The sequence below is a fragment of the Poecilia formosa genome, unplaced genomic scaffold (genome assembly GCF_000485575.1).
Source record: "Poecilia formosa unplaced genomic scaffold, Poecilia_formosa-5.1.2 Scaffold239, whole genome shotgun sequence".
Taxonomy (NCBI): domain Eukaryota; kingdom Metazoa; phylum Chordata; class Actinopteri; order Cyprinodontiformes; family Poeciliidae; genus Poecilia; species Poecilia formosa.
The window spans coordinates 104,073-117,891 of NW_006800178.1; the positions used below are offsets into that span (position 1 = coordinate 104,073).

A 13,819-nucleotide genomic window follows, 5' to 3' on the forward strand; every position below is an offset into this window, starting at 1 on the left:
GATCTAAATGCAAAAAAAAAAAAAAAAAAAAAAATATCACTCACACAGCAATGACAGGAGGCAGCTGGGGTCAGCACAATGTCATTCACACACACACAAACACACCACACACTCAACTGAGCGGGGATATAACCTAGATAGCAAGTGATGCGTGATGGTGGTCTCACCTCAGGGGTAAACACTGTGTGCCCCCCCCACCACCTTTCTGCTCTCCTTTCTTTACTGAGTTTGCATCAGCAGCTCATGCAGAGCGTTCTCCTTCATTCTGCCTCATTCTAGCAGCTGCAGCACATTAATATACATGAATCATGTTAAACAGCAACATGAGGTGTGACTGATACTTCAGTCTGCTGCAGACTCGCCAAAATAAAACCAAACTGCTGAGTTTTAGGCCAACACAAGTAAAGTGTGAATAGGGCCTGATGATATGGCTGAAAAATCACAATATTGATAATATCAGTACTGATAACTATTGATTAGTTTTTTTTGTTTTAAATATCTGAAATTCTGCCAAACTGGTGACATGACCTTTGACCTTTCTTAAATTTTCCCACGGTGGGAAAACATGAAAGTGCTGGTGCGCAAGTTACTCAACAGGTTGTTGCTAGGTAACCAAAGAGTGAGTTGCTCACTGTGAGAATGGCTAAAGTCTTTTCTCTGCCTACATCCACCAGAATGCTGTGTGGTTCTAGATCGGCGTCGAGTGAGATCATTGGAAATTCAATCAGACGTATCACTTACTGATACAAACATAGCTCTTGACTTATTGTCCAGCCCTAATCCTGAGTGTGGTCGTGCTTCCTACCCGTTGCAGGGGTTCTCCTGGTACTTGGGGGCCGTGTAGGAGAAGGGCGACATGTTTTTATCCACGAAGGAGCCGAAGCCCAGACGGAAGTTGCTGGTCAGCTTCCCCATCTCCTCCGCCAGCTTGGTGCCCAGGTTACGGATGGTGTCCAGGTCGTCTTTCATGGACAGCGAGAGGTCCATCAGGTAGTAGAGGTCCACCGGGTAATCCTCCACCTGCCGCACCTGCAAGCTGAATGCCGTCTGGTCTCCTGCAGAGGCGGAGCCAGCTGGTGATTACCCACAGACGGACGGACGCCTCGCAGCTTCCTGGCATTCAGCCGGTTCTTACCTGGCCGCAGGCTGAGGGAGATTCTCTGGGGCATGATCTGCACCACGTCGTACTGGGCCGGTCCCGATCCTTTAGTGCTCAGCGGCGAGTTCTGCAGGATGGAGATCGTACTCCTGGGGTACTCGATGAAGCGCGGCTCGCAGCCCCGCTTCTGCAAGTTTTGCTTGAGGTCACATCGCGACGTCAGTGAGCGGCGCTTCCCGAAGTCCTGCAAGACCAGACGCAGCAAAGCTCACGCTGGTGGTCAGAGCAGCTCAACCATCAGCTTTTCTAAATGACAAATCATGACTCAGATAGTCGAAATATTAATTAGGTTATTTCAGGAAAGAGAGTTAACCTCAACACTCTACTGTATCAATGTTTGAGACTCTTATTTTGAAGGAAGAAAAAGTGCAATGCGTGTTGACCATGTGGAATAATATTGGCTTGTTTTCAGTGTGGCTGACAACACTTGTTATGTAAAAACTGATTTGTTTGTATGGCAGCATTTTTGCAGAAGAGTTTCAAAAACCAGAGAAAGCAAACGGTTGCCATGAGAAACGTTACCCAGCCTCATGGTTGGCTCACAACACGGAAGTCCGCTTCTGATCCTCTGCTACCCAAACTGAAGGGCTTTGTCTCTGCTACTGTTTTTACACAGTCTTTAGATTGCATCCATTAATCTCAAGTTCAAAATCCAAAATATGTGCACCGATCTAACCAGAACTACACAATTCAAGACTGAACAGAAACTCCTTCCTAACACAGCTTCATAAAACCTTTATTCTGCACATCAAAACAAAACTTGTTTTCAATTTTTATGGCAAGAAACTCAGACAAGATTAACGAGGGGATTTTTGGTTTTCCATTAAATTTGTATTAAATATTTGCTGACTATAGTTGTGGCCTCCTGTAATAATCTGGTTCATCCAAAAAAAAAAAAAAAAAAAAATGATAAAAGGGGGTAAAAAAAGGTGCTCTGGTCCTTTTTATTTTGGTTTATTGATTTGCTTAGGAGGCACTTCGGATTATATCGACACTGAAGTGACTAGCACTTCCATTCTGTTTGATTAAATCCTAAAGCACGCTGTGTGCTTCAGGGTTTTGGTTTTAGATAACCACTGCTAGCCTTTGCATATCTAAAGAAAACACAGCACATATCTGTGGCACAATGTTTTCTAGATAAAGCTTTCATTTTGCGTATCTACACAAGCTACACTTTATGCGTATCTACACAAGCTACACTTTATGTTTAACCTCGACTTTGTGTTCTCTGTGGCCAGGAAAAATGTCTCAACTAGTTACAAAATGTTTCACGTAAACAGCAGAACAGCGTCTCGTGATAACAGTTTAAGATATTTGCTGATTAGTCAACATATTTTTTGCCAATACATGAACACAAGATGCTTACTGAAGCAGAAAACCTGCATAATGCAGGCGCCTTGGTGCTGCAGATTACCCAGCAGGTGTCTACATGATGACAGTCACTCACCTCTTGTGCGCACCAGGCGCAGCTGGGGTGGATCAGGAGGCATTCTTCACAGGACGTGGCGCTGCCGCTCATACAGATGTTGAGACCTGAGGAGAGAAGATCAGCAGCTGGATTCCTACCAGATACATTCAGAACAGAGACATATATGCTCACTGTTATGGGGTTTTTAAATCAGTTTTATTGCAAAATTATGGATCCTCCAGGAGGATGTTCGTTGCGTCTTTAGTTTTTTGTTTTATTTTGTAGGGGAGATATTAATCATGAGGGTTTTCTGACAGTCTAAACTAGGATTATCCCTGCCTGGTGCTTAGCTGCTCATGAGCTCAAGCAGCACTTTGCTTGTAGTATGAAAAATGATTTATAAATAAATCATCATCACTGAACCCAACATCAGTTATTTCTGTTGCGTTTATGAATTTATGCCTGACACAGAACTGATTTTTTTTTTTTTTAAATCAGTGATCAGTCTTATACTATGCAGGTTTTTCTTCTCCCGTTGCATTGTAGCCAGTCAGAGAGAGACTGTAATGGCTGCTGCAGATCCCCCTCCGTTTGTCATGTGGACTTGCTGCTTTACACATTTCCTTACCCAGAATAATGTCTGAGCAGAGAGCTACAGCCATGAAGCAAGAGAACAAACTACCTCTGTATGTTTCAAGCCAATTATCGAAAAGTCACATGAAACAAATTAAACATGCTAATCCCATGACAGCCAAGCATTTCTGTGGACCTGCAGCAGCTTAAGCATCATCTCCCTAACCGTTACAAACTACTGACCAGTAATATACATCGGTCATCTCTTCATAACCTGGCTTCATTTATAAAGCTCATTATGATGGTTTGTTTGGTTTGCCTGTATCCTTTCTTCATCTAATTTACTTACAAACTCTGCGCCTCTTATTTTGTTTTAGAGTTAACCATTTATTGGAACAACAACAAGCATCACAAATCTTTATCTTTTTTTAAATTTGACATTTTCTCATTTTCCGTGTTGATCCCACTCCACATTACGCCTGTACCTTTCCAATCAACCAGCTAATTAACGACAAGCAGCACCACATGCCATGTTGAGGTTGACATGTTCCACAGAATTATGCGATTCCTCCAGTTCCTCTACATCCGACAGGAAACATTAATTAGAACAAATATGTTGGGAATTATGGGAGCTTCTTCAGCATCCTGCGGTAGAGATTCAACATTTGTCTCATCAGAAGTTGTTAGTGTATTTTCTCCACAATAAGTGCCAAGAACATAGACATGTGCTAGAAAAGTCATTTTCATCTTTCTTCTGACTAAAGTTATAACGTCTAGAAATTCAGACTTCAATCTGCTGGAAGGCTGGTTATGCAAACAATGTCCCATTGATAATGACCGATTACTGAGAAGGACAGAAGAATCGGACATGCTTAGTAAAAAAATAAATCCAAAGTCTAATTGATCATCCGCTTCCACGCTCCTCATCCCATCAGCAACACATTCTGGGTTTCAGGTAAATAATTCTGAGTTGAACCCAGCCGTGGTTCTGAATAGTTCGGGTTGCAAGTGTGTTTTGGTTCTACAGGGCAGACAGACTGGCTGCCTACTGTTGGCTCCAGTCTTACCTCCAGCAGAGCGCAGAAACGTCTCCAGCAGCATCCAGCACAGAGCGGCTCTTCCCGGGCTCCACATGGTGTCACGGCGCCGCCAGTCAGCTTCTAGATTTCTAGCTTTCTTCTCAACACATACACACGCAAGCACACACACTCGCACACCAAAACACGCGCCGACGTGTCTAGTTTCCCATCAGACCTCCCATTTGACTCCGCTCCGGTTATCTGTGCAAACCACAGCGGATCTCGACCGCGTCGCCGGAGTCTCCTCGGATCATCCTCCCGGCAGGCAGCGCTCTGGCTCCGGGGGGATCCGTCCCTCCGATCCGCTCCTGCAGCTCAGATTTCTGCTTGGACGCCTCTGCACTTTCCCGACCTGACCCCTCCAGACAAAACCCACACAAGTGACAGCGGCTCCCAAACGTCCCTTACGATTTCATGGCACTGCCGAGGCTCAGATAAGCGGCAAAGCGAGGATGGGATGACGTCAGAGCCGATCCAAGATCAGCAGATGTCCACCAAAATAATATCTCAAAACAACCGCGGTGTTCCTCTCCGGACTTTAATGATCCGCTCTTCCAGTCCAGTTTACGTCCCTGCTGGAATCTCCGCCTCCTCCGCCTTAGGGATGACGCTGCATTCGCGGGAGCTCGGAAAAAAGCATACTGGAAACATGAAACAAGAAGAGATCTTTCCTGCCAACAGCCATCACGATCTTCAAATAAGTCTTTGAAGAATCTAAATTAATGAGTTACAACAGCATCCATTTGGGATTAATAAAGTATTTTTGAATTGAAAGTGTTCAGTTTGCTTGGGGGGTGGGGGGGAAACTAAAATCTAACCCAAAACTGTACTGACAATAAAAAAAGTTAAACTTCTCATTCTTTTCATCCTTTTTGTTGCAGTACATTTCCAACTAGAGGAAAATAATTATATACTTGAATGTTGTATTCCAGGAAAAAATAATTCTTAAACTACATCCAAAGTGCCAAACATTGTGTTAAATGGTAAAAACAAAAAAACTAATTCCCTGATTGTTCTGAATGCTACAGTAGTTTCATAAACCTGCTTCAACATACCAGCTCTGCAATATCAGGTATAAGTATCGATCCAATACCAGATAAATACAGGGCCTGTATCGCTGATACCAATACTTTTATTTTGATATATCAAACTTCTGACCTTTAGGCATTTTTTGTGGTTTTTCCTTTCTAGGTCATACGTTTTAAATAATTCAAAGTCTATTGGTCTAAAAAAAATACTCTAACAAACCAGCAAAAAGTAAATAAAAAATGTTCAGACAGAATACTGTTCAATGGGTGAGCTTTTTATAAGAACAAACATCTAAACAGCAGTTAACATCCATCTGTTAACTGCTGAAGAAAAGCAACCCAACAGAAAACGAAGACGCTGCATTTCTCATGAATGATCTTAGATCTTTTTTCTTTACAAACTTCAAATAAAAATGGAGAATTGCTGCTAATTTGGAAATAAACAACTTGAACTGAGGTGCACAGTCTTTTCCACTTAATTCTGTGTGGCAGTACGCGATTTGGTCAACAGGTCAGAGGTCATGTCTCTGATGGTGCTGAGGGGCAGGCTGGCCAGGACCCCCTGGTGTGTGGTCTTCAGCTCCAGCAGAGCATCCAGGATTGTCTGGCGGTCGACATGGGGGTGGAGCTGGGTGAGCTCGGCCATCAGCGCGTCCAGGCCACCCATGGTGCCGAAGTGCTGAGGTACGCAGGTTCCCTTAGCGGTGGGAAAGATGCTCACCACCTTCCTGGTTTGGATGCTGGAGCTGAGGACCGCTGGGTTTACCGGCTGGGCAGACGGAACGGTGAAAGTGAATTTAAGGCACAATAATCTTACAGCTGAGCTAGAAATACTGACAAAACCCGAGATATTTCAGAATGTCTAGTCCAATTGTTTTATCCATCCTAGGGATGCCCCGGTCCACTTTTCACTTCCAATACGATACAGATATCCGAGGTCTCGTATTAGCCAATACCGATCCAAGAAAATGCAATTAGGGGCTCTGAATGATAATAATAATAAAGCATGATGCTGCTCAGAGCACAGAGCATAGAATTAGACTTAATAGAACTGCCCTTATGGATCGGGCACATTGTCATCAATACCTAGTCTAGCATTTTTTTCCCCTATATCAAAGTCGAAACAAATATTAATATCGGATCGATGCATCCATACTCCATTTCATGTGGGAATTCTTGGTTTTGCCAAGCTCTCTGTAGAACCTTTATTCAAATGTCCCTGTAGACCCAATGAAAGGTGCTGGAGAACAAAATGTGCAGGTTTCATATCCAAGACATAAAAACCGAACTCTGGTCACACAAAAACCAGTAACAAAGAGGCAAAGTGCTGAAGGTTCTGAGTGAAAGCAGAAACAAGAATAGATTCTCTGCTGGAAATCATTCAGATCTGAAGTCTTCCATGCCAAAGTGGATCGTTTTCTCATCTACATAAAATCCCCTTTCTGATGTGAATACAGTTTTACACTGGCTGTCATAGCAACCTACAGACGAGCAAAGGAGAGCCTGCATATGTGATCCAGCTTGGCTCCTCGTCAGGTTTACAGTTTAAACAACACGAGAACAACCGGTTTAACAAATAAGTGAAACACTCAACGTCATCATGGACAAAATGCATTGAAACAAATTCCATTAAATATGATAGGATGTCTTGTTAAATGTATTTGTGTGCAGCGCTGTTTGCATACTGATGTAAAGGATTTGTCAGACATGCACAAAAGAATCAAAGCAGCACTGCAGGTATGTTTTTTGAATAACATAACATAATGTAAAGCTAAAAAAAAAGTTAGTTTTACATAATGCTGCCCCTTGAACCGTTTTAAACCGAGTCTTATTTTATGGCAACGCAGACCAGAACTCTGAATATCCATTACTGCCACCTGCTGGTATATTTCTGCATAGGAACTAATAATGCTCTGCGCAACAAAGCAACCTGAACATGACTGCTATGTCAGTAACCCTGAGTTTGCTGCTGTGAGGTTTTAGTTGCTCTAATAAATCCTGTGGTGTAATCCTCAGTAGATCCATCTGTTCAATATGATCCTCTCATACTACCTAAAAATGCCAAGTGCAATATCTTTACTGAACATCTTAACAGTTCAATCTTACTTTTATCATTGCCTCATCTTTTAAGCAATTACTTGTATAGTATTTATTCTAGTTTTTTTATTGCTGTTTTTGCCTGCACTAGTTACACTTGTATGTATACATGTATATATGATCACACTTTTTTTTCTGTGTACTCCGGTAGCCAAGCAACAACATTTCGTTACCAAATTCACTTTTGTGTCTTTGTGTAATAATAAAGTCTAAATCTCAGTATTGCAGTCAGGAAATAAAACCAGTCCTAGTGAGGACATCTGGCCTTCTCCAGATGTGTGTAGACCCAGAAGCATGGTAGTGTCCCCATGGCAACAGGCTCAGTAATACACTCGGATTCTTAGATTTGCCATTTTTGTTGAAAAATATCCGTCATGTATCGTGCATAGTGGAGTTTAAAGGATTAAAGTATGAAGGATCCATCAATCAGAACCTCACCTTTTTCTCAGTGAGCCTCCAGTTGGTGTCAGGATCCTGCGGGGCCGTGGACCCCAAAGTGGAGCCAGGTGTGTGGCCCCCAGCAGCGGCTCCACTCAGGTGCCTGACGTGCATGGTACGGCTGTGCAGTCTGTGACCATTGAGCTCTCCGACTGCAGCTTTAGCCATCTCTGGGCCATCCACCATCACTATGGCAACTCTAGAGCACCGGCCAGAGACAGAACCTCCATGAGCAAACACTGGAACCTTCCAGAGAGTTGAACGGATCCAGTGAAAAGCGATGAGCGACAGTAGCTCACCTCACGCCGTTCTTTGAGGGGAAGATGCTGACTTCTGACGGCTGGAAACTCTCAAACAACTGCCTCAAGTCACTCTGAAACATGTTTCAGGCTCTTTTAGTCAAATACTTGTGAAAACTATGATGTGGCTGGGTTTTTACATGCAGAACAGATGAGCAAACCTTTCTCCCAAAAATGTATGCATCATCACAAACTGAAAATATGCTTCTAGCCAGGTCTGATTCTTTTAGCTTCCGTTTTAAGCCACGTCACAGTGATGCCAACCTCCATCTTTGGCTTCTTAAAGCGACACCCAATGACTAGTTTTTCCAACATTAACAAGAAAGTCCAAATAAATGCTGTTACTTTGACAATTCTTAATGTTTAAATAGCTACGCTATCGCTCATGTGTGAACCCATTTCTGCATTTCCATGGCAAATGTGCTCAAAACTTAGTCGATACTCAGCTAATGTCAAAAAAACTCTGGGGTTCCCATTAAATAAGGAAAGCAATTAATGTGAATGTGAATGAGTCTGTTCATGCGATAAGTAAAAACATACTGGACCACGAGCCTCCCACTACTTCCTGTCGTCTTCTTTGTGGTTTATGTCAGTAGTAACATCTGGTTGTTCATGGTACTATGAACTACTGTTCATGTCCTATTGCAGTTTTGTGAAATAAACCAAATTTTGTTAAGGCACAAAGCAAAAACAAACAAAAAAAACCTCATCCTCCTACACCAAAAGTTTTTCCATCCAAAACTGAGTTTTTCAAATTTGCTGAGTTTCCATTGGGCAAAATGTGGTCAATAGAAATGCAGTTATTGTCAGCTAATGCTTCACATGTTTTAGTTCTTTCAACATTGAGACGGAAACACTAACTTTTTGGGAAACTGATGTTCTGCTCATCCAGAACATTGCAGCAGTTTGTTTCATTTGTGATACAGAATAACAGGAAATGGTGACTTCTAGCTATTCATTAATTTTTTTTTCATTCCACCAATGTGATTAAGACGCTTATATCAATAATGACTAGAACATTTATGAAGAAATTTCCATATATTTCTGCTATAAACCGTTAAGGCTGCCAGCTCTGCTACATGATGTCATTTCTAATCAGCTTCATCAGTCATGTACTGCCCTCTGCTGGCCATTACAACGAAGTACAACTCACTGGATTTCAAAATGATCATTTAACCAAAATCTTCCACTTTCCCTCATTTGATGTTAGATCACCAAGTAGCACGTGTGACTAAACTGACCTGTGTCACATGACCAGGCAGGTTGGATACATACAGCACTGAGCTGCTGCTCTCACCACTGACTGATTCTGCATCTGTCAACACACACACAGACAATTCAAACTGATGAAACCCGGATGATGTTTTGAGTAGCTGCTGACGACCTACTGTCGGCCGTGTCTACTGCCGGTGCTGGCAACTGCAGCTCCTCCTCAGCGTCGTACCACGCCTCACTAAAGTTCACCTCCTCAATGCCTACGCGGCACAAAAACAGAATAAGAACATTCAGCTACAGTTGTGGTTTTATCAGCCGTGTAAAGGTTCTGCTCACCCATTTGCTTAACCAATCGCTCTTTGGGTACAAGAGCTGCAGCTCCCTTGTCCTCTTCATCTTCCTTGTGGAGCAGTTTGGGTTTCTGGAGGGGAAACAGATGGTAGTTAAGGTTAGCTGCTGCTGTTGCATGGAGCACATTGTGGTGTTGGGGGTTGTGATCACACCTGGCAGCTCTGTCTGTCCCCGTCAGGACCTCCACCGTCTCCAGCTCCTACATGCTTCTGTGTCCCCTGGGTGGAACTTAGCATCAGAGAGGTGTATTAAATATATTAGCCAACAAGTATTGCACTCCATACAGTCTTTGCGTCTCTCGGTGTATGAATATTGCAAATATTGCACACATATTACGATGATGTGGCCTTATATTGTGCAGTCCAAGCTGCAACTAATGGTTATTTTATTAATCAATTACTCTGTTGGTTATTCTGATGATTAATCTGATTTTAAAAATAGCAAACACTTGATCGAATCCTTCTAACGTCAGCATGTGAAAAGCTCAGCTCTTTCTGCTGAATTTAGTGATGAATACATTTTTCTTTCATTTGTTTTTAATGAAAAATATATTTTTTATACAGCTTTGGCCTAATTACTGCTCTGATAATGGTGTTCTTTTAACAAATGACCTTTTATTGGAATCTCTATACTCTAATCAATTACTAAATTAGTTGACGATTATTTCTGTCATCAATTAATCACAAGTCATCTGATGCATCGCTTTAGCCCCAGACTAAACCGTCTCCATGACGAGGGGTTTTTGAGAAGCTCACTAGAAAATCACCACCTGCTGTTTTTCCTTCATGAACATCATTAGCTGAAGCTCACCACACAAGAGGCCTTGTACAAACATCTGCCTCATACAGGGCCTTTTTACCCAAACCATGAAGAAATAATTCAGCTGACTTCCTAATTAAGTTTGCAACATCTCACTGGTTGTTGAACTGAAACTCCAACAATGTGTGTCCACTTACCAAGAAGGAGTCTTTTCCTGCAGGTCACCAAGGATCTAAACAAAGAGAGACAGACTGTGGAAGGTTCTCAAAGCCCAGACATCTGGGCTCTTGCCTGGGGGTTGTGAGTAACCTCTCACCTGTTCAGGGACGTAACATGCTCCTGCTGTGATCTTCTCAGACTCCACACACAGAGGACTCAGCTGCCCCAGAGGAACCCCCGTCAGGATCTGGTGCTTCATCAGGTTATAGTCAGTTTCCAACTTCTGCAGGATCTTCACAACGTTTGGTGGCAGGTCTTCAGCTCTGCAGAGAGGTGATGGATTTTTCTAGAAAGCTCTTAGTGCAAACAAAGGGAGTTTAATTGCCCTGTGGGTTCCTCACATTGCCGTGGACAGGTGTCCCTCAGCGGACGTGTAGTAGAGCCTCCAGACGTGCTGCCTGCACAGCTCATAGTGCAGGGTGAGCAGGGTCAGCTCTGCTTGCTGGGCGCGCTGCTTACAGCAGCAGTCCATTCTAGGAGCAGTCGACACACTGCCAGGGCTGGAAAATACATTCAGGGTAACGGGAATCAACTGGGGCCTGCTATAGCAATGCACAGGAGAGCAGAGCATCGCCTGGCAGGAGGAACCTATTGTTCTCCACCTAATAATCAGCAGTCTCCATGTTTTCCTCACCCCCATAATATATACATATATACCAAAATGTGCGGCTCAATGTCGAGTGTACGCTATTGCTAGGGTTGACTTTTTCCATTATGAAGGCAACGCAATTAGCAAAAAACAGTTGAGAAAAGAGCATGTTGGGATACTGGCTTAAGACATAGGCTCCATGCTTGTGATAGCACAAATACTACTGGTAGTGTCAACATGCTAATAATAGCCCACAGGCTAATAATATAATTTAAGCCGACATTAGCATTTTAGCTACTTACATCCAGTGCCACACACTGGATGTAGGGAATTGGTTGGGTGAACAAACTCCTGCCTAAGATCAGAAGGCTATTAGTAATCAGCGGCACACTGCTGGCGGATGTTTAGTGTCAGAAAGCTGATGTTTCTCCCTACACCCAGAGGGTGGCACAGGTTGCTACAATCGATAGTAGCCACACAGGCACACCCGCTAGAAGGAAACAAACACACCCAGTACAACACTTTCATTTTATTGACTGAGAGGTTGCCAGGCGACTGTGCCAAAAGGCGTTTCAAAAGAGAGCAGATAGTCCGAGCAGAGAGTAAGTCTGAGCACGAGGAGAAGTTTTGAGTACAAGCATTACAAGTTTTGAGAAGATGGATAGGAAGCCCTGCTTTCAAAATAAAAATGTAAGCAAAAGTATTAAACGTTTTGAGAACAAAAGACATGAAATCCTGCTTTCATACTGAAAATGTGTGTTCTTGGATTATGGCAGAAAAATTCCCCCCATATAAAACGAATTGCTCTTACAAAGGTACAGGGGTCTGTGGAGCTACAACAAGAAGGACTTCAGACCAATGCGTTTAAGTTCTACTTTAAATAGATCATAAAGTTAATTATTTACATGTGAAAAGGAAGGATTTAAAAGCATGATCTATCCACTTTGATACGAAAAAAACACAGTGGCCTGCCGGTGGACCAAAGGCAAACCACCGGCAGTCTGCTGTTGGTGGTCCACAACTACCAGGTTTAGCATGTTTTCTGTGTCACATCACCTTTCTGACACCACACAATAGGCATTTGGGACCACCAGATCTTGCTCCTACACATTACCTTTTGCTCTTCTTTGGCTCCTTGCGACTTTGAATCATCTGGAGTTTGACCAACTCCTGAAAGGATAGAGAAGGTGAGAAACCATCTACAACAGTCCTAACCAACACGAGGTTCCAACCTTACGTCAGCCAGGTAGTCCAGATCGGACATAAGAAGCTCAGTCATGACGTTATGTTCGGATGTGTTTGGTCCTTCAGTTTGGGTCTGCTTTGCTGTGCAGCTCTCTACCTCAGTGTTCACTGCAGCGTCACAGCTGGGTGCGCAGGGAGCAGTGGAGGTAAACTTCTCTGCAGCGCTCGTCAGCCCGTTGGCTACTGGAGGGTCGCCCAGCTGGATCGAAGCCCCAGCATTCTGCAGTGTCACACCGTTGCCTGCCAAGCACACCAGGATGCCCCTATCATCCTTGATGGGGAAGTTGAACTGACTCCTTTCATCTTCGCTGTTCAGTCCGATCTCCACGTGACTGGCTGCCGTTTTCTTGCCACCAAGCACAATGTTTTCTCCTGCAGGACCTGTAGAAGGAGGAGCCTGCTGGATCTGCGCTGTGTGGCTGGTGCCCCCCTCTGAACACTGTGTGAGCTTCGTGGCGTCCACTGCTGGCTGCTGTGGGGAACCGCCGTTTTCCACTGGACACTCTGAACTGTAATATGAAAACATGTGACGGCTCCGTTCAGCCAGAATTCATCTCCTACTCTGAAATTATACCATATCTTCAATAGCCTTGAAAAACGAGGTTGCATTTTTATTAAAACGTCACATTCTCTGTGAAAACCAGCAGAAACAAATATATCGGTTTAATAATTTCTTTAAAAATTGCTTCAATCTAAATTAATCTAAAAAGTTGTTAAATTGCCATAAAAAATAAGTGAGAGAAAGAGGAACTGATGGGATAAAACGGACATGTCATGGTTAACATGATCACAGCAGGTCATTTTGAAAGTCATGCCTGGAATAGGATTGTTGAAAGTTTCAGTAAGTTAAATTTAAGAACTTTTACAACCATTGACGAAATACAAAATTGACGCAATATATTAGCAGAAACATTCAATTTAACATTTTAACCAAGAGATATTTTGTTGTTGTCAATTAGTTACCAAAGAAGATTCCAGTTTATATAAAAAGAACCAATTATGGAAGCACAGGGAAAAAAAATCAAAACAATTACTTTAACCCAAATAAACAGAACACTATTGCAATCGGACTATATGTCAGAGCTCATCCCCTTTAACTCTCAGTTTCAAAGGTTTTTTTTGTGAAAGTTTTTCTTTCTACTAAGGATAAACTGGGGCTGAAAGGATGGGGAAAAGAAGCAATCTGATAAACATTAATATTTATTTTTTAGTCTTTCCGATTTCTCCACAGTTTCCTAACTGTACTCATTTTCTGCTGTCACTCCATGCTGGGGTATTTTTATTTTTAAGGCGTTATGAGGCACGGTGGTGACTCCTGAAACTGTGGTGATGTGAACTCACTGCGTCTGGATGGTGGAGG

General features: G+C 42.9%; 2 protein-coding genes across 2 annotated transcripts in view; both read right to left on the reverse strand.

The window, feature by feature from the left end:
- The window catches only part of itgb5 (integrin, beta 5), a 53,570-nt gene extending 48,745 nt beyond the window's left edge, over positions 1–4,825 (reverse strand). Inside the window, exons 1-4 of the mRNA XM_007569267.2 lie at positions 4,208–4,825; positions 2,607–2,692; positions 1,136–1,343; positions 806–1,055 (exon numbers count right to left, since the gene is read on the reverse strand). Of these exons, the coding sequence (XP_007569329.1) occupies positions 806–1,055; positions 1,136–1,343; positions 2,607–2,692; positions 4,208–4,274 (611 nt within the window). The 5' untranslated portion in view covers positions 4,275–4,825. The remainder of the gene's footprint in view (positions 1–805; positions 1,056–1,135; positions 1,344–2,606; positions 2,693–4,207) is intronic.
- A 665-nt stretch (positions 4,826–5,490) lies between these two features.
- The window catches only part of rbm44 (RNA binding motif protein 44), a 14,665-nt gene continuing 6,336 nt past the window's right edge, over positions 5,491–13,819 (reverse strand). The window contains exons 5-17 of the mRNA XM_016680276.1: positions 13,801–13,818; positions 12,452–12,968; positions 12,329–12,384; positions 10,967–11,125; positions 10,723–10,888; positions 10,604–10,638; positions 9,800–9,875; positions 9,633–9,717; positions 9,470–9,556; positions 9,323–9,396; positions 8,082–8,155; positions 7,783–7,981; positions 5,491–6,016 (exon numbers count right to left, since the gene is read on the reverse strand). Coding sequence (XP_016535762.1) covers positions 5,723–6,016; positions 7,783–7,981; positions 8,082–8,155; positions 9,323–9,396; positions 9,470–9,556; positions 9,633–9,717; positions 9,800–9,875; positions 10,604–10,638; positions 10,723–10,888; positions 10,967–11,125; positions 12,329–12,384; positions 12,452–12,968; positions 13,801–13,818 — 1,840 coding nt within the window. The 3' untranslated portion in view covers positions 5,491–5,722. The remainder of the gene's footprint in view (positions 6,017–7,782; positions 7,982–8,081; positions 8,156–9,322; positions 9,397–9,469; positions 9,557–9,632; positions 9,718–9,799; positions 9,876–10,603; positions 10,639–10,722; positions 10,889–10,966; positions 11,126–12,328; positions 12,385–12,451; positions 12,969–13,800; position 13,819) is intronic.